Genomic DNA, 20,466 nt, shown 5'->3' with positions numbered 1-20,466 from the left:
CAGCCACTGTTGTCACCAGACGAGCCTTTGGTGGTGGTGGTGTTACAGTGTGGGCAAAAAGTCTAGTCAATACAGAACTGCCCTACACTTTGTGAATGGTACAGTGACAAGCCCATACTACCTGAATAACATCATTAATCCAGTCATTGTGCCCCTGCATGAACAACAAGTCGCTTTGGATAAAAGCGTCTGCTAAATTACTAAATGTAAATGTAAATGTACCCCAGAACCTCAATGACCTGAGGGCCGCCCTCCAAGAAGAGTGGGGTGCCAGGCCTCAGCAGACAATAAGTCGACTTGTGAACAGCATGAGACGTCGTTGTCAAGCTGTAATTGATGCTCAAGGGCACATGACAAGTTATTGAGACGTTGACATTTTTTGTTGTGGTATACCCACAACAAAGTGGGTATACCACTTGGCTTGAGTTGGCTTTTGTTTCAATAAATTGCTTGAGATGAGGAAATCACCATTGCATGCTTCTACTGTGCCCTACTTTCATGATATACGTTAACATAACTCGAGAACCAGACAAGAACCCTGTGTTGACATTTACACACCCGTGACAATGGAAACCAAGTACCTCTTTAGTGTTCTCCTTCGAACCGATCTTCTTAAAAATCTCAGACAGGATGTCGCTCACTTTAGCCTTAGACATGCGATCCTCCTAGGTTGGAAAAAATAAAATATATATATTTACATCTGCTACTCCTCCTGAAAGAAAACTAACTTTTTGCAAAAACAAAAAACTGGTTCATGGCACTGACTGTGTGGGGGCCGCTCTTCTCGTTGCCCCTGTCGCTCTTGAGCCCCGACAGGTTTCCCGAGTGCTTGACCACCCGTCTGAGGTGGGCCTCCAGCTCGGACTCGTTGCGGTTCTCGATCATGGATAGATGGACCAGGATCTAAACGATGAGGACAACAAAAGACCCCAAAAAATGATTTAAACAAGGTGGCCGTCGCTCCAGATTAAAAGATAGGATGAGGAAGGTTTTCCTAACTGGGAGTCACTGAGCCCTAGGTGTCTTCAGAGAACTTGCGGGGGGGATGGAAATTTCTGTTTCATTTGACCTTTATTTTAATTTTTTTTCTTTTTATACAAAATATATATATACACTCAACAACAAACAGCATTTTTTTTTGTTAAGTTGAAGTTAAATGTTGAACCACATGATAGTGTATTACAGGCAGGTAGCGTGTACACCTTTTAGAGGGTGTGGGTCATCAGACAGAGCTTGGGGGGTGCGGTGTCATAACCAACACACCGACCAACATGTAAATGTTTCTAATGCAAGATTCACTTTCGGCCCACTTTTAAAGCTCCTTAAACGTTGACATGCGAAGGCACCGATGGACTGACAACCTCCACACCTTGGCCCCTGTGAGCTTGCAGAGTGTGTGCAACAGGGTTTTCAGTGTCCTATGTGGGACGTCACTCTTGAGCTGTTTCAATTTCTCCTTGGGGAAAACTTTCATGAAGTTATGGACGTCCAGCAGGATTCGATCCAGGTTGATGCTGTCAATGGTCTCGGGGAGATACCGGATCATCCGCCATAGACACTGGAGCCCAAAACAAAACAACCTTTATTTATAAACATGTTTGAAATATTGTAAAAAATGAGTAACCAAGTGATTTTTTTTCTTTTAAATCTCAAAATTGAAGTGGGACTTGTCACTGTATTTGCAGAGTTTTTTGGTGACCTGGATGGATCTACCTTCATGACCAGTTCGGAGAACATCGGAGAACCCGCCGTGGTGATTAAACTGTCCTGAAGTAACACCAACAAAGCACTAGAGAGGAGAATGAGGCAGGAAACAAAAATATTAGTGCTGAAGGTTACTCTTTTTTAGCCACACCTTCCACTGACACACCTGAGAATGTTGGTTTGGTCCGACTTCTCCAGCACTCTGACGACCAGGAGGTTGACTGATCGGATCAGCTGCTGGCCGTCCTCGATGTCCTCCACCCTGCCATCCAACATCAGTGTGATCAGACCGTGCATCAGGTCCTTCAGCACACCCATGGACGCCTCCCTGGCCAGGGACTCCATGGAGAACAGCTGGGGGTGGGGGGGGGCATTGTGTGAGAAGACATACAAAAAACATAACAATTTTGGTGTAAATATCATCGGAGAAACACTGACAAACAAAAACATTTACAAAACGGAAGTGGGTCAGGTGCTGAATTAAAAGTTTGAAGAAAATAAAACTATTAAATGCTGTTAACAACAGGAAAAAAACTTTGTGAAGTATGCATTCTTTGGTAGTATCTATAATACTGTATAGTAGGGCCATGAATCGATACAAAAAAATGAAATAATCACATAATTTGGTGTGGTATATTACAATTCAGTGTTTTTTTTCCCTTAAGACTGAGGCTTGTAATCACCGATATGTAAACATAGAATCAACAAATCACCATAAAGTTTTGTAGAATCAACACAAAGGAAGTATATTGAAAATAAAATTACATCATTCAATGGCATTTTTTTTTTTGTCAAAAATACAGACACCCTGTTACAGACTACAGAGCAGTCATTTTCTCTTGTTCTCATAATAAGTTGTATTTCTAAATAAGTAACCAAAGAATTTACAAATGATGCAAACCAAATCCGAAATCAGTCAAATTTGAGGAAAAATCCAATATCCCAATGCAATATATTTCTCACTTTTCCACAGTTGTGAAATGCTGGGTGATTTGCTCTAAGATGATAGCTCAATGACATCTGTGGTAGTTGAATTTTGAATTCAAAACGAATTCCTGGTCCTTGTTCAGCCACACGGAAGCACAATGAGTGTGGAAAAATGCTTTTGCGTCACAGTTAGTGGGCACGGCAGCTGGGATATTCATTTCTATCGAACAAATGTTTTAACGATGCAGGCCAGAGGACGTGCTGACGTGACTCACAGAAAGCATGTTTCCTATGATGCAGCTGTAGAGCTTGAAGATGTCTTTCTTGTCCAGCCGGTCGTCGGCCATGTGTGTGTTGTAGATGAGCCGCAGCTGCATGAAGGTGGCAATAAGGAACTGGTCTATATGGCCCGACATTACGTCGGCCTTGTCCTCCTGACGCAGGACCTCGTCTATCTGCAGGGGTGAGGAAGAGGAGGTGGGGGAGAGTTGGCGAAGGCTCTTAAAGTGGTCTGTACAGAAACTTTTTCAACTGCACGAATTGACAAATTCAGCTGCTCCCCGCGTTATTCGCGAGAGTGTATGATTTTATCCGATTCGTGCAATATTTCCACATGAAAAAAAATGCCCATATGTGAGAGTCTGGTGAAAGGTGTACCAAGTCTGCTGTTCCACCAAAGCTGTTCTACCAAAGTCCTGCAAATCCAAAAGAAAGCTTTTTTTTTTGTGTTCTTTGTTTTCATATTATGAAAGTTTAGTTTTGGCTATTGTTCCAGGGTTTTGGGTGAAACCCCTTCTATAAACAAACCAGCGCAGCTGTTGACGCAACACAGAGTCATTGTCAGTAGACCACGGGGTTGTTGCTTGTTTTGGGAACTATACTAACATCTATGAATGGTTCAGAAATCCTTCATTCCACAAAGAAAGTGTCTACCAAACGAAAGCTTTCCAGAACAACATATGCCATTCACAGTACTATCGTCTGCCGCAACACTTCCTGCTTGTGCTCTGGTGAGGTTGATATTCATTATACGTCTTGTTTATGCCGAGGGGGGACGACGACTGTGTGATCATGTAATTTAGCCCCGAAACAGGACTCTGCTATGGTTTTGTGGTGTTAGGGTGTTCATGAACGATCCGATCGGTTTGAACAGCTATTTTGTAGGAACGAAGGGAAGCGAGCGATGACCCATTATTTTTTATGCCACATTTTACAGTTTTACGTAGCCCTCTCCTGTCACCATCAAATGTGTCCCCCCTTAATTAGGGATGTCATCATTCTCCAAATCCATGATTCGATTTGACTTTTGAGACTCTAAAAAATTGACCGTAGGTATGAATGTGAGCGTGCATGGTGGTTTGTCTCTGTATATTGGCTCTGTGATAGACTGGCGACCTGTCCAGGGTGTACCCCGCCCCTCGCCCAATGACAGTTGGGATTGCCTCCAGCCCCCCTGCGACCCCACGAGGATAAGTGGTATAGATAATGGATGGATGGATGGATTTGACTTTTGATTCAAACATATGTATTTTTTCAGCACTGCAATGCTATTGTTAAGCCTCTTTCACACATAGTTCCCAGTAAATTACAGGGATAATCATTCTGGCACCGTTAGTGGGTCTCACTATTCAAACATGCAACTACATTCTGGAAGATTTCTGTCTTGCACCTTTTCACTTTTTTGTAGAGAGAAGACTAGTTGGAATTAGCCCAGGAGCAGATAGCATGACAGGTGCTCCTCTCCTGAGTGAGTGTGGGGATGGGGGTTTTACCTGCTGCTTGTTCACCAACCAATGAGCAACAGGTATTCAGCCACTCTGATCCTGGATCCACCAATTACCTAGATCTAGGTCAGGTGTGGCTGCTCAAACCACACCACCCCACACCACACACACATACCATGATAATGCCGGAATAGATGGGGCAAGGGACAGCCTAGCAGAAGTCACCTGGTGCAGTCTCAGTCCGCACGCCCCACACAGGAGAGCAACAGACAGAGCAGCAGCAAACGCAGCTCATTCATTTGTGCGCACAAAGAGGATGTATGTGGACTTAGCATACAAATAAAAATAAATATGCCAATGAAATAAAACCTGAAATAAATAAACAAAGCAATAAATACATAAATAAATGTGAATATAAATATATAAATGAGTAATATATATGCCGACGGACCGGGTGGAGGTGGTATTGCACTAGAGCCCCCACGCATGCCGGCAGAGGTGGGGGGGGTGTCTTTCATTACGATTCATGGGATCTTTCATCACTTTCAATGTGCTGGGGGTTTTCGTGAGAAACTCTGAATGTTATGCGAAGTTGCCATTTTCAAACACGCCTAGTGAGAAAGCGAAAGTCCTGCAACGCACACTGCGGGTCCGTGGCACCTGCAGACACTCACATACTCAGATCTTTGCGTACTATGTCTATTGGCTTAAAAACTTAATATACATTTTGGGTTAATACATTAGGCTTAAAAGCCTATAATAAAAAATATACATTTCCACATTTTACAATTCTTACGTTTACAATTAATGTTTATTTTAATGTACAATTAGCAATTTAAAAATGTAAGTTTGTTTCCTGAGGGTTAGTTGACTGTCTGCCTACCTGTGTGTCTGTCACTGACAGATAATGACAAGTAGTCTAATGTGGGAGTGGTTCGAAGTTGAGGCAGAGAAGATCAGCCAGATAAGGCAGGAGCTGCGGGTCCTGAAGTGGTAGTAGAGAAGAACAAGAGAGTGATGCACTATCAGAACTTAGCAGCATCCTCAGGAAGAAGCTCACCATTCTTCGAAGGGCAGAATGGCACAGACAGCGGGGGAAAAAGAGGGCCAAGAAACTGCCTGCCTTCATTGCAAACCCCTTCGCAGACACCAAGCAGCTGCTTTAAAAGAAATTAAGCGGCCACTTTGCTTGTTCCAAAGAAGAGATCGACCACCATCTCCGCAACACCCACAGTAATTCTGCAAGGGAGGAAGAACTTAGGGCCCTACAGACCTTTGATAGACCCACCAGGACTCACCACAGACTTCAACAGGAAGGAGCCCAGTTGAAAGGAGGTTTAGGAGGTCATCAAGGCAGCCAGAGCCAGTTCAGCCCCTGGACCCAGCGGAGTGGCCTACAAAGTCTACAAGAGGTGTCCCAGACTCCTTCACTGGCTGTGTTAGATCCTGAGGGTTATCTGGAGGAGGGGAAAGGTAGCCCAACAATGGAGGTTCGAAGAAGGTGTCTGGATTCCCAAGGAGGAGAACGCGAAGAATATCAAGAAGTTTAGGACCATCTCGCTGCTCAGTGTTGAGGGTGAGATATTCTTCGCCATCATATCCCGTCGGTTGATGGGAGTTCCTCCCGAAGAATGAATACATTAGCACCTCTGTAAAGAAGGGTGGAATCCCGAAGGTTCCAGGATGCCTCGAGCATACTGGAGTAGTCATGCAGTTGATCAGAGAGGTAAGAGAAGGGAAAGGAGACCAAGCAGTGCTGTGGCTCGACCTCACCAATGCTTATGCATCAATTCCCCATAAGCTGGTGGAAACAGCACTGGATTGGTACCATGTCCCAGGCAAAATCAGGGACCTCATCTCGGACTATTACAACAGTTTCAATCTGAGAGTGACCTTTGGGACAGTCCCATCTGAGTGGCATCGGCTGGAGAAAGGGATCGTCACTTGATGCACGATTTCAGTGATCCTCTTTGCCTTGGCCATGAACATGTTGGTCAAGTCAGCCAAAATCAAGTGCAGAGGTCCGCTCACCTAGTCTGGAGTCCACCGTCCCCCCATCAGAGCCTTTATGGACAACCTGACAGATACAACAAGGTCAGTGCTGGGGTGCCAATGATTCTTCCAGGGCTTGGAGAAGATCATCACTTGGGCTCAAATGTATTTCAAGCCTGCAAAATCTACCTGGTGCTCAAAAGAGAGAAAGTGACAGACAACTTTCATTCTCTCTGGACAGGACCCAGATTCCATCTGTCACCGAGAAACCCATCAAAAGCCTTGGCAAGACCTTTGATTGCACCCTAAAAGACACTGCATCCATCAAGGAAACAAATTGGGAGCTGGAGGCGTGGCTGACAGCAGTGGACAAATCGGGACTGCTTGGTAAATTCAAGGCCTGGATTTATCAGCACGGTGTTCTTCCCCGGATTCCGTGGCCCCTGCTAGTCTACGAGTTCCCGATATTGACTGTAGAGGGCTTTGAGAGGAGGATCAGCTGTTACATCTGCAGATGGCTGGGCCTGCCACGAAGCCTAAGAAGCATCGCTTTGTACGGGCAGAAGAACAAACTTCTTCTGCTTCCCATTAGCAGCCTGAATGAGGAGTTTATGGTTACCCGTGCAAGAGAGGTGCTGCAATACAGAGAATCCAGTGACCCGAAAGTCTCTCGGGCTGGCATCGTAGACAGGACTGGGAAGAAGTCGAGGCTGAGTCACGCTTACGTCACAGCGTGCTGGTCGGCCCAGCATGCTGGGCCGACCAGCATGCTGGTCAGCCCAGTGTCATCTGGACGAGCAGGGCTTGGTAGCGTTCCAACCATGCGCTATGCCAAAGCCCTGGGCAAAGACAGATGCCGACTGGTCCAAGAGGAGGTGAGAGCTCGTGTGGCGGAACTGCGTGCTAGCCAGATGGTGGGGATGCGATAGCAAGGCGCATGGATGAAATGGGAACAAGCTATGAACCAAGATCGCAAGATCTCCTGGTCCGAGCTTTGGCAAGCTGAGCCTTACCGGATCAAGTTTTTGATTACTACCCAGCCCATCCAACCTCTTCTGTTGGGGCAAGGTTGACACACACATGTGATCATGTCCTTTGTGTCTCAGAAAAGGAACGCTAGAGCACATCCTCAGCTGTTGCCCAAAAGCCCTGGGAGAAGGACACTACACCTGCTGCTACGACCAGGTGCTGAAGGTGATAGCAGAAGTCATCTCCAATGGCATTACCCAGAGTAAGCCTCCCCGACCAGCAAGGCAGGTGAATGCCTTCGTCCGAGCAGGTGAGAAACCCAAGCCCCAGCCAAACGGGGCAGTGGGACTCTTTGGAATCGCACCGGACTGGCAGATTAAAGCCAACCTGGGGAAGTAGCTACAATTCCCAGAGCACATTGCGGAAACCACCCTGAGACCAGAAAATGCTGTTCTCAGATTTATCAAAACAGGTGGTCCTGCTGACCGTTCCCTGGGAGGAGTGGATGGAAGAGGCGAATGAGAGGAAGCGCCAAGTACGCTGACTTAGTTGAGGAGTGCCACAGGTGGGGTCGGCGTGCACGGTGTGTGCCAATATGAGTGGGCTGTAGAGGCTTCGCAGCTTGGTCTCTCTGCAAATCATACAGCCTGCTGAGCATCACAGGTGAACACCAGAGAAGGGCCATCAAAAACACCACAGAGGCAGCTGAGAAGGCCTCTAGATGGCTGTGGATCAAGCGGGAAGATCCGTGGGTACATGCTACTTAGACAGAGGTCGGGACTTGATCAATCCTGATTGGGCTGCCTGGGTGAGGGTGTATGATGTTGAAAGACCCAAAACACCCAATGACCCAAGGTTCCATCACTGACGATGTGTCTAAGTGCATCAGTAGATGTATATTTAACAACTGTCTATCACTGACAGATAATGACAAGTAGTCTAGTTGGGGAATGGTTGAAGGTGGAGTTAACCAGCTATTGTTACCACCCATTAACTTTCTCTGAGAAGTGTGAAAAAAACTCAGGATCTTTGAGGGGGACTTTCTCTGCTCGATGAGTTTAGGTGTACCAACAGTAAAAACTGAAAAACGACCTTGCCCCACCAAAACACCACACCCTGTCAGATTAAGCCTTTGAGACGTGTTGTTCTGTGTAAAATGATCGAATCCACAAGCAGCTTGTCCCTGTAAGAGACATTGCCATTGTGACGTTACAAAAACCTCCTTCCGGAGTACTAGCTAACACCATATACACTGACTGGAGAGCTACTGTAGCTAACACCATATACAGTACACTGGCTGGAGAACTATTATAGGACTGCGAACAATGATAAACAATTTCCCAATGTTGAATGGGGAAAATATATGAGTATAGGGTTAAACTGTACCCCTGTAACATTTTTTTGGAACACAAATGAAAATTGACAACTAACTTTTATTAAACAAAATTGAAAATTTTGACAATTTTTTTTAACAATTTTTTCCTCGCTGCCTTGCGACTTTCAAACATGAATGAAATTCTATGCACAAAAATACTAATATAAGGTTGCAAACTGTACAGCATTTTTTTATTTGTTGGATTCACAGGCAAAGTAGGATGATTTCATTTTGCATTTAAAATGTAACTCCAGACGCATGCTAACCAATGTCATCTTACAATGAGATTGAACGGGTAATCAAATGCCAACCTAACAATCTAATAATCACATCTATCAAAAATGGACTTTAAAGTCCCATTTTAACTTTTTCTAGACTGGCCACTTGCGAATAGTTTTAACCCCCACCTCGTACCTGAGCCAGAGCTTGGATGCTGGTGTTTATATCGCCACTGGCCACCTGGGAAATTACAAAATTGATGGTAGAGGCTGTGCTGTTGTGGAGCTCATCAAAGTGGGGAGAGACCGTCCTCATCCTATCACACACACACACACACACACACACACACACACACACACACACACACACACACACACACACACACACACACACACACACACACACACACACACACACACACACACACACACACACACACACACACACACAGTTAATTGTAGAAAACGCTGACAAAAAATTTACGTGCAAGTCTCTTCAAAACCCAAACATTTATTGAAATCCATGCAAGCATAAAAGTACGTGTATGTGTTTATATATTGGCTAGTGTCCCTTAGGTACTGACTTGGGTTCGGGGATCATGATGGGCTCCAGCAGCTCATCCAGTTTGTGCTGGACCAGGTCCGGCAGCTCACTGACCCTGCTTTGATCGGTCTCGATCATGTCCAGGTCGAGTTGGAACTCCTTGGGAATGCAGGGGTGGGACGGCTCGCTGTGCTGGGCATTCTGACGGGCTTGGCTGGGGTTGGAGCAGGGAGGGGTGAGAGGAGAAGTATACTACAGTAAGATGGCTGTATAGATCCTAGTGCCTTTTTATCGCCATCCTTCACTCAAACACACATGGCATGGGCAAGATGTATTTGTTATTTCAGGGCCACAAGGTTGTGCCATCATTTCAATCCTCAAGACTTCTTAAATCAGGGTTTCCCCCAGTGTATTGCAAGTTGACCCCCCACCGGGCCTAAGCATCAGCGTTTTTATTTTATTGTATATATAAAGGTTATTTTTTTAATCAAATTTCAACATTGACAGCCACATATTAATTTCCTATTTATTTTACTATTTAAAATGGGTAAAATCTTATTTAATTGTAGCGCGCAGCACATTGATTCTCTCACTCGCTCCCGTCTATACGATCAGTATCTAGTGGACCGGAGAGTGAGACATTGAAATCTTCTGTATGACGGGCCTCACAGCTTTTCTGGGGGAAACCCTGCAAACTCATACCGGAGCCCCATTAAACATAAACCAATTTGGATGAGAAAAAAGCAAAGCCAAACACCCTGCCCAGAGAAGAGAAAACAAGCAAAAGCAGAACTGGTTTATGTTGTCCATTGTAATCTCGCTTGTCTGAATACTTTTTCCTATTGTATCTTTAAAAGCCACCAACAACATTTTCATTTTTTCTAATGTCTAGATGAACCTGTTGAAACTCAAAAATAAAAACCAGCCTATTATGAAGGACACAATATTAGTTTATGGATGTATTTTGTAGGTCTGAAATAGGCTTGGGCGATATCCAAAATTTTATATCACGATGCAGTCCCCCCCCAAATATCCTGATGCACAATATTATGGTCGTTGTTGGCGGATGGACGGACATGTAAAAACGTTTTTCCATTAAGCACGATTGCGCACAGCGTTTTTTGGGTTTATTTCAATTACAATACAAGTTCAAGAGATTATTTGTCAGAAACATATACATACGGTCATACATATATGCAGTGAAATGTCATGACACCCGGTGATTACGCACAATAAGCTCTATAAGCTCTAAAAATACTAAAAATAGCCAAATGTGCATAACTGACACGCGGTGCTCGCGCAGGCGGCTGCAAGGGGCGGCGCCACAATCGCGATTCTTGGTTGCCATTGATATTTTAATAGCCAGGACTTCTGCTCTGTGAGGTAAGTGCTGGAGGTAAGTTAAGGTAAGTTTCATTTAGGAGGATTTAAATGTACATACGTCTACAATAAAAACACTGGGTGAACCTTTACGCCGGATGGCGGATAACGGATCACTTTATGCCACACCAACTAGGAAGTTGCCCATGAGCATTCACGTAAAGTGCGTGCAGTAAGGATCTTCGGTTCACCATACGAACAGTGACAGGCACCATGTACTTATTTTGGGATTCTCAGCCTGAGAAAAACGAGATGTGGCCTGTGAGTGTATGAACTGGTTGATATACAGTGGTGCAAAAAAGTATTTAGTCAGCCACCAATTGTGCAAGTTCTCCCACTTAAAAAGATGAGAGAGGGCTGTAATTTTCATCATAGATACACTTCGACTATGAGAGACAGAATGGGGGGAAAGAATCCAGGAAATCACATTGTAGGATTTTTAATGAATTAATTGGTAAATTCCTTGGTAAAATAAGTATTTGGTCACCTTCAAACAAGCAAGATTTCTGGCTTTCACAAACCTGTAACTTTTTCTTTGAGGCTCCTCTGTCCTCCAATCGTTACCTGTATTAATGGCACTTGTTTGAACTCCTTATCAGTATAAAAGACACCTGTCCACAAACCTCAAACAGTCACACTCCAAACTCCACTATGGCCAAGACCAAAGAGCTGTCAAAGGACACCAGAAACAAAATTGTGGACCTGCACCAGGCTGGGAAGACTGAATCTGCAATAGGTAAGCAGCTTGTTGTGAAGAAATCAACTGTGGGAGCAATTATTAGAAAATGGAAGACATACAAGACCACTGATAATCTCCCTTGATCTGGGGCTCCACGCAAGATCTCACCCTGTGGGGTCAAAATGATCACAAGAATGGTGAGCAAACATCCCAGAACCACACGGGGGGACCTAGTGAATGACCTGCAGAGAGCTGGGACCAAAGTAACAAAGGCTACCATCAATAACACACTACGCCGCCAGGGACTCAAATCCTGCAGTGCCAGACGTGTCCCCCTGCTTAAGCCAGTACATGTCCAGGCCCCTCTGAAGTTTGCTAGAGAGCATTTGGATGATCCAGAAGAGGATTGGGAGAATGTCATATGGTCGGATGAAACCAAATATAACTTTTTGGTAAAAACTCAACTTGTCGTGTTTGGAGGAGAAAGAAAGCTGAGTTGCATCCAAAGAACACCATACCTACTGTGAAGCATGGGGCTGGAAACATCATGCTTTGGGGCTGTTTTTCTGCAAAGGGACCAGGACGACTGATCCGTGTAAAGGAAAGAATGAATGGGGCCATGTATCGTGAGATTTTGAGTGAAAACCTCCTTCCATCAGCAAGGGCATTGAAGATGAAACGTGGCTGGGTCTTTCAGCATGACAATGATCCCAAACACACCGCCCGGGCAACGAAGGAGCGGCTTCGTAAGAAGCATTTCAAGGTCCTGGAGTGGCCTAGCCAGTCTCCAGATCTCAACCCCATAGAAAATCTTTGGAGGGAGTTGAAAGTCCGTGTTGCCCAGCGACAGCCCCAAAACGTCACTGCTCTAGAGGAGATCTGCATGGAGGAATGGGCCAAAATACCAGCAACAGTGTGTGAAAACCTTCTGAAGACTTACAGAAAACGTTTGACCTCTGTCATTGCAAACAAAGGGTATATAACAAAGTATTGAGATGAACTTTTGTTATTGACCAAATACTTATTTTCCACCATAACTTGCAAATAAATTCTTTAAAAATCAGACTGTGATTTTCTGGATTTTCTTTTCTCATTTTGTCTCTCATAGTTGAGGTGTACCTATGATGAAAATAAAAGGCCTCTCTCATCTTTTTAAGTGGGAGAACTTGCACAATTGGTGGCTGACTAAATACTTTTTTGCCCCACTGTACGTGAGTCTTACCGTCAAAGCGTGAGAATTGGCAGCTCTCTATCACAATTATTAAAAAACATTTTTTATAATATAATTTTAGTAATGCAAGTAATAACCTGGACTTAATCAATGGACCATCCGAGCCACAAAGTCCAAATCTTCCATAGACTTCCTCACTGTTGCGCACATACTTCCACATACAGTACATCCTCTTTGTGCACACAAGTAAATGAGCCTTGTCTGTGCGCTCTGCTGCTCCGTCCGTTGCTCCCCGTGATCCGCGGACGGACAAATGGACAGAGGTATTTAGATACTGTGAAAATATCGCATATAGTGGTGAATATCGGCCCAAGCCTCGTCTGAAACCAGACATATGCTCATATAGTACGTTAAAAGTAGCAAGATAAGATAAGTCACGGAATTCAGGATGACATACTAAAAACCATGCAAGCTAATCACGCTTCAGACAACATGTACCATCCCTCCTACCACGAACACATCAAATGACCAATTTTGAGGTAAATCTTTAAACGCACCTCTTAAATAAATAAATAAATAACTTGGCAACAGTACCACCCATAATCATTCAAAGACGGACAAAGAGAATGAAGCCTGGGCTTTTAAGAGTATCTGTCATTGAAACACACCAGACACAAAAGCATGTGGACATCCGAATACCACATGTGCTTGTTGAACATTTAATTTCAAAATCATGGGCCTTTACATCAAGTTGGTCACCCCTTTGCTGCTATACTGTAACAGCCTCCATGCTTCTGGGAAGGCTTTCTACTAGATTTGGTGGAATGGCTGTAGCTATTTGCTCACTTTCAGACACAAGAGCATCATTGAGGCCAAGCAATGATGTTGGCCGATGGGACCTGGCTCCCAGACTGCGTTACAATTCATCATTTACATTTAGTCATTTAGCAGACGCTTTTATCCAAAGCGACTTACAAGGAAGAATAACATTCAAACTACATTGCGACAGAGATTAGTGTAACAACAACATTAGTGTAACAATAAATACTGCTAGGTGGTGCTAAGTAATTGTAGGTTAGGACAGGAGGTACTCACTGAAGAGCTGGGTCTTCAAGTGCTTCTTAAAGACAGAGGGAGGTCCCTGCTCTGGTCATTTTTGGCAGCTCGTTCCACCAACGTGGAACTACAAATGAGAATAGCCTGGATTGCCGTGGCTGTACGGCCGGCATAGCCAGGTGACGCTCATTTGACGAGCGCAGCATCCGGGGGGGCAACATGTGCTCTTACAAGAGCATTTAAGTAGGCGGGAGCATTCCCAGCAATCACTCTGTAGGCCAGCATAAGAGACTTGAACTTGATGCGGGCGGCTACAGGTAACCAGTGGAGCTCGATGAGCAGCGGAGTGACATGTGCCCTCTTTGGCTGGTTGAACACCAGTCGCGCCGCCGCATTCTGTATCAAAATTCATCCCAAAGGTGTTGAATGAGATGAGGTCTGGGCTCTCTGCAGGGCAGTCAAGTTCTTCCACACTCGAGTCAGTAAACCATTTATTTAATTGACCTTGCTTTGTGCACAGGGGCAGTCATGCTGAAACAGAAAAGGGCCCTCCTCAAACTGTTTGCCAGAAAGTTGGACACACACAATTCTCGAGAATGTCATTGTATGCTGTAGCATTAAGATTTCCCTTCACTCAAATTAAAGGGCCTAGCCCAAACCATGAAGAAACAGCCCGAGACCATTATTCCTCCACCACCAAACTTTACATTTAGCACTATGTTTTTCAGGAAAGTAGCGTTCTCCTGGCATCCGCCAAACCAAGAGTCTTTCATCAGATTGCCAGATGTTTGAAGTGTGAGTCATCACTCCAAGGTTCCTACTGCTCCAGAGTCCAATGATGATGTGCTTCACACCACTCCAGCCACACAAGCCTAAGATCACCATGCACAATGCATAGCTTGGCATTGCGCATGGTGATCTTAGGCTTGTGTGCAGCTTCTCGGCACTATAAACCCAGTTTATACAGCTCATGATAAGGTTCATGTGCTGATGTTGCTTGCAGAGGCAGTTTGGAACTCAGTAGTGAATGTTGCAACCGAGGACAGATGGTTTTACCTGCAACATGCGTCATCATTCATCGGTGCTGTTCTGTGAGCTTATGTGGCCTACCGCTTTGTGTTTGAGCTGTTGTTGCTCCTAGACATTTCCACTAGCAGAGCAGAAATTTGACAAACTGATTTTTGGAAAGGTGGCATTCTATAACCACTAAGCCATGTTGAAAGTCACTGAGCTCTTTAGAACATCCAATTTTTCTGCAAATGTTTTTCGAGGGAGACTGCACGGCTGTATGCTTCATTTTATACAGCGTTAGTAGTGGGTGTGGATAAAATTGCCAAATTGATTAATTTGAAGTGGTGCCCACATACTTTTGGCCCTGTAGTGTGAATTATGACTACATGCTACAGATTTCATAGTTAACATTGTTGGATCTGATATAATATACACACAAAGAGCCAATGTGGTCGGCCTAAATGATGGACATTGAGTTGTTACAGTGGCGACAAGCTTAATGCCTGGTGGTTCCAAAGTGTAACCACCATGACAACATTCTTGCCGAGTACACATGGTGTACTCGGCAAAACTGACATGTATTGTGAGCAATTATCAGTTTGTTCAACTGACGTTGGAATCATAACAATATACCCAGAATGTCCAGATTAAGCCAGCACTGAATGATCATGTGGATCGTAAGACCTTGTAAAGACTTTTCCCCAATTTATTTATACAACAGATTATTAACACATTATTTATTAGTGGGATTTTTGCCTATGCAGACTTCATGACACCAGCTGTACAACCAAAACCTATGCCACTGGGTTACTAAATGTTGCTTAGACGTTCAAAGGAGCCCGGGTAAATTCATCAGATGATGAGCCTTGGTTGGTAACAAAGTCAATTTAAGCGCATTCTTTTCCCTTCTGGGCCATCGTGGTGGTAATGTTTTGGCCAACAAGAAAAGGTGACTGAATCTTTGAATGGGTAGTCTACATCACAATTTCATACAGTACATATCATGTGTGTTTAATATTGTAATGCTGTCAGAGAAACAGTTTTCCTGTGACAGAATGGTATTGTGAAGAACCAACCTGAATGCACAACCGTGGATTTTCTTTCTCGAAGAGTAAGATGTGGTGATTTTGTCGCCAGTTTAGCTAACACCATGACTTACCCTTTTTGCCATCTCAATCATTGCATCTTTTCCCATTAGAAACTAAAAGAGTAATCAGTCTCCCCTAATAATAATGCTGCGTCAAATTTTAATAGGCATTCTTACACTGGCATGGAAAAGAGGAGAATAAGGAGAAGGAGGCAGAAGAAGAAGAAGAGGTACTCACATCCTATACGTGCGATACATTATTCTGATCCGGAAAGGCAGGCAGAGAAGGCAGAGAAACGGAGGAATTTGCACATACAGAGAGAGGTGAGGAGTTAAGAGACAGACAGCGAGGGTGGGAGGGGCCGCCAGCAAAACTAACCTGGCAACCAAAGAAATGGACGGTCAGAAAAGACATACATAAGAGTTGCTTTTCACAGACACATCGTTCCAACTTTTCCAAAAACAATCCCAATGGCCTGCCTTGTCTTTTGGTTGCACATATTAATCTGTGATGTTGGAAATGAATGTGTCTGTGAAAGCGAAACCAACATGCAACAACTTGAAGGCCACATATCCAGGAAAAAAGTTAAAAAAAGATTTATTTTGGTTGATGAGTTGAACTCAGTTTCAACAATGTAGGTAGTCGTCATGGTGTTGGAAGCAGACTCAACCACACTAAAAACATTTTTTATGTTGCCAATGAAATATATTCAATGTTCATGCAAGATGAACCTTGAGATGCTGTTTAATGCTAGTTTTACATGATAAAATATGTTTAGTACCAACATCTAGACACAGCATTTGTCTTTATATTTGTATGGACAAAAGCCAGCCTTCCTTTGTAATGTTCACTAACTTGAGCAACACTTCACAGTCCATCTCTGGCTCAACCATATAGAAAAATACAATAATAATATAAATACATTAAGAAGCGTAGGATATGTGGCCTTTAATGAAGTAGTATTAACAAAAACGAGAGAAGAATAGATTAGTTCCGAGCAGAAAACAGACAGCCCAAGGTTTATGATGGGAGTATCGCTGCCATGGACTTTTTAACCAAAATAAAGGGAAGTAGGGTGGCAACGGTTACCAGGGTTACCCGGTGTTTGGGCATACACAAATTACATTACTTGCCCACCGTGCCCACCTTTGTTTTTTTTGCTTTTTAATAGAAATAAAACCAACATTTGAACATGAACATTTCGTTCAAAGTAAAATACTAAGTGTGTTATCAATATTCAGTCGGACGGTTCAAAACTGAAAGTGGCTACTATGTGCGCACACAGCATAATCACAACAGCCCGCGGAGTCAGATCACGGGAGGAGAGGAGAGAAAGAAGGCTGTAGAGGACCTTAGATCAGGTCTACAGCGGGACCCATCTCACTCTCCATGCGAAATTTGCACCCACGATCTTCATCTGCTAATTGTCCCCGTTCTTCTCATTAACACATTCAGAATGTTTTTTATTTTAGATGTATTTTATTTTACTCCCTTTTATTCTTCAACTTTTTAAGTTGAAGAGATAGTTATGGCTCTGAGAGTCAGATGGCTGATGACAAAATGGCAAAAATACTCTGGGTGTAATATTCAAACAACTGGTGCAGCCCTAACCTAGAGGCCCGTTGAATGATTCACTAAAGTACATTTCTGATAAGTTTATCACAGTCCCAGAGTGAAATTTGTTTAGCCCCGCCCCACAGTTCCTGATGAAGCAGAAATGTGATATACAATACAGTATCACTCTTTTAGGTGTGGTTAGGGTAATTATAAAGGATAAATGGAAGTTAATTACGTAAGAAAATAAGTATGCCTGTAATACTATGGTTTACATCAACCAACCACATCCTGATTGTGCTATATGTATCCTATGTTCGTTGTTGTCGTGACAGTAAAATGCAAGAAATAAGAATTCAAATAAGTTGATGAACAATCGTGATCCTTCGTGGTCTCAATTGATGACCCCAAATCTGAAAATGAGCATAATATTCACCCTTCTTTATTAAAACTACTTATATTAGCTTATTCTCACCCTGTTTTTAATGTATTTAATTATTAAATTATTTTACTTTGTAAATGCATTTTGCTTTGCTTTTATTGTTACTCTTTGATGGCCCTTTAATGTGCAGAACCATGAGTTGCATGTCCTGTATGAAAGGTGGAATAAAGGTCATTATTATTATTATTATTATTATTATAAAGTGTACTCCATTCTCTACATTTCTCTATACTAGTGGTTCTCTACTGGTAGGTCCCGATCTAAAACTGGGTCGTCACTTAAAGGGACTTTAAAATGACCTTAAACCTTATTAAACTAAATGTTTTATTTCTCTTAAGTAACTATCTTACGCAGAATAGCCCCTTCTAGGGATTTAAGATAAGATGACTTTATTAATACCTGTGGGTAAATCCTGGATTTTCTAGGAATTGCCATCATGTCTAAACCGGCAATTCCCACCCACCTCCTTTGTCCACCTTCAACTTTCCTAAATTGAAATGGAAAGCAAAACCTTTGACATACTTGAGTTTATTGGGGTCCTCCTGGGCGGGCTTGCGTAGGAAGGTGCCACTGGAGTTGGCTGGGTGTTCTCTTCCCTGAGACCTCTCCGGTGCACTTTGCTTGGTCGGGGCGGCGGCGGATTTCTTGGCTGAACGCTTGATCCTCTCCTCCAGCATGCTCATGTCTTTCTCTGACAACTGCAGGAGAAGAAAGCGTGGGACAGAGCGATAAGGAACAGTGTGAGGGAGGTCGAGGATGGAAGACAAAGACTCGATTGCTGACAGAGATGCAGAAAAATCATGCCAAATTGGCTGACTTGTCATGATATAGTTAGGGTGCTGTATATTTAGTTTTAGGAAATTCATATTTTTATGTTGACTTTTAATTTCTATACTTTTCTGACTGATTTGAAATAATAATAATAATAATAATAAAATCACTCCGGTGAAATCACAGTTAGGGATCTAGTGGAAATCTCACATTTCCGATGAGCTTGTACACTTGTTCCCCACAGACGTTGTACACCGCCAACACAGTGTTGAGGGCGGCGTTGCGCACAGACGTGTCCCTGTCTCCGATGTGCACGGCGATTTCCTTCAGGCACTTGGCAGGGGTCGGCTGGCACACATTCATACCGTAGCCCTCGATCAGGCAGCCTAGCTCCTCCAGACATTCTGGAGAGAAGAAGTGAGAAAGGGAAGCGCATAAGCGCGCATAAGGGACGAGTAGAGAGCATTCTTGTGATTTCAGAAAAGATCCTCAAAATGTGGCAGAAATGGATCAGGAGAAGATTTGGACAATGAAAAAAAGCACACAAACGATATTAGGGGTGTCACTATTCCGATTAGAAATTGAAAATTGATCGAAATGGGCGTTTGACTTTGAATTTTAAAATCACAATCAGGTTTGCGATTCTCCCCGTAATTTTGTGGGTTATGTTGTCCAACATGGTTGCCATATTGGGGCGGTCACAAACTGGCGGTAAACACCCTAAGCCACTAAGGGCTGTCGACTGCGGCTCGCGCTGCTCCGAACTGACTTTCATGAAGTTTGGTTTAGTGTTGGGTGAGCTGTAGTTGCTCCGCGGAACAATCCGCTGCACCGCATCCCCCAACGCAGACTGCACCTGCCCACCTGGCACTAGGGCTGCAGCAACGTAATTTGAATAGAATTTGAATATACAAACACAAAACAATACATTTCAATATAAGTTCATCCAGTTTGTTGCACAGTGAACACATAGAGAGAAATATTCCCGGTGTGCGATGTATGCGCTGACGGAGGCGCACAGGAGCATTTCCCTCTCCTCTGGCGTTTCACTGTGTGTACAAGTGAGAGTGCGCCTTTGACCAGAATGTTGAGTAATTCCACGGATGAAAGTGGGAAATAAACCCGACCGTCACCGTTGGAATGTCCTCTAGTACACAGGGTCCCAACCACGGGCTTGTGGACATTTGCTATCGGACCGTGAGAATGCGGGCGGGATTTTTTCAGGAGGGATCTGCTCCAAAGCTAAACAGCAGCAGGAAACTAAATACATCAATTAACAATTAACAATTAAATACATCTAGAGTTTTTATTTGCTTTGTTTGGAAAAAAGTGACTCTGATCGGAGTTGCAGGTAGTAATTAGCATTTTACAACCAGTACTCCCCTCTGGCAAAAATAGCATCCATTTTTCTGCGTTTATTTTGGTGGTTAACTTAAAAGTAGTGTAATAAATAACTCATTGTTTATTATTCTAAAGCAGTGGTTCTTAAGCTGGGTTCGATCAAACCCCAGGGGTTCGTTGAGTCACTCTCAGGGGTCCAGTAGGGGTCAAGACACACACACAGTATAGCCCGGTTCACACTAGCAATGTCGGGCCGTTTTTGTTGGCCGTCAAAAAATTGACAATTGGCCGACAATTTGGCAACAGACAATTTTTCTTTGCCGTGTTAGATTACAAATATTTAGTTGCTTAGTAAAATTATGTTTTTGTGTAACACAAAATAAATTCAGCCCACTCATATTATTCGTGACGTCACGCTCCGCTTGGCCATCATTGGCTGCAGCTGATCACGCCACATTGCTTGGCTTTGGCTTTTACTTGTGGCTGCTGTGATTGTACGTAATTTGTGATTTTCTTTTAA

General features: G+C 43.6%; 1 protein-coding gene across 1 annotated transcript in view; it reads right to left on the bottom strand.

The window, feature by feature from the left end:
* ckap5 (cytoskeleton associated protein 5) overlaps positions 1–20,466 on the bottom strand; it is a 71,196-nt gene that overhangs the window by 5,215 nt on the left and 45,515 nt on the right. Inside the window, 10 exon segments of the mRNA XM_080002413.1 lie at positions 582–665; positions 766–903; positions 1,370–1,558; positions 1,714–1,789; positions 1,871–2,058; positions 2,907–3,086; positions 9,106–9,226; positions 9,494–9,667; positions 18,357–18,532; positions 18,816–19,009. Of these exon segments, the coding sequence (XP_079858539.1) occupies positions 582–665; positions 766–903; positions 1,370–1,558; positions 1,714–1,789; positions 1,871–2,058; positions 2,907–3,086; positions 9,106–9,226; positions 9,494–9,667; positions 18,357–18,532; positions 18,816–19,009 (1,520 nt within the window).

The sequence above is a fragment of the Zeus faber genome, assembly GCF_960531495.2.
Source record: "Zeus faber genome assembly, chromosome: 6".
Taxonomy (NCBI): Eukaryota; Metazoa; Chordata; class Actinopteri; order Zeiformes; family Zeidae; genus Zeus; species Zeus faber.
This window is presented reverse-complemented; position numbering and strand designations above follow the sequence as displayed.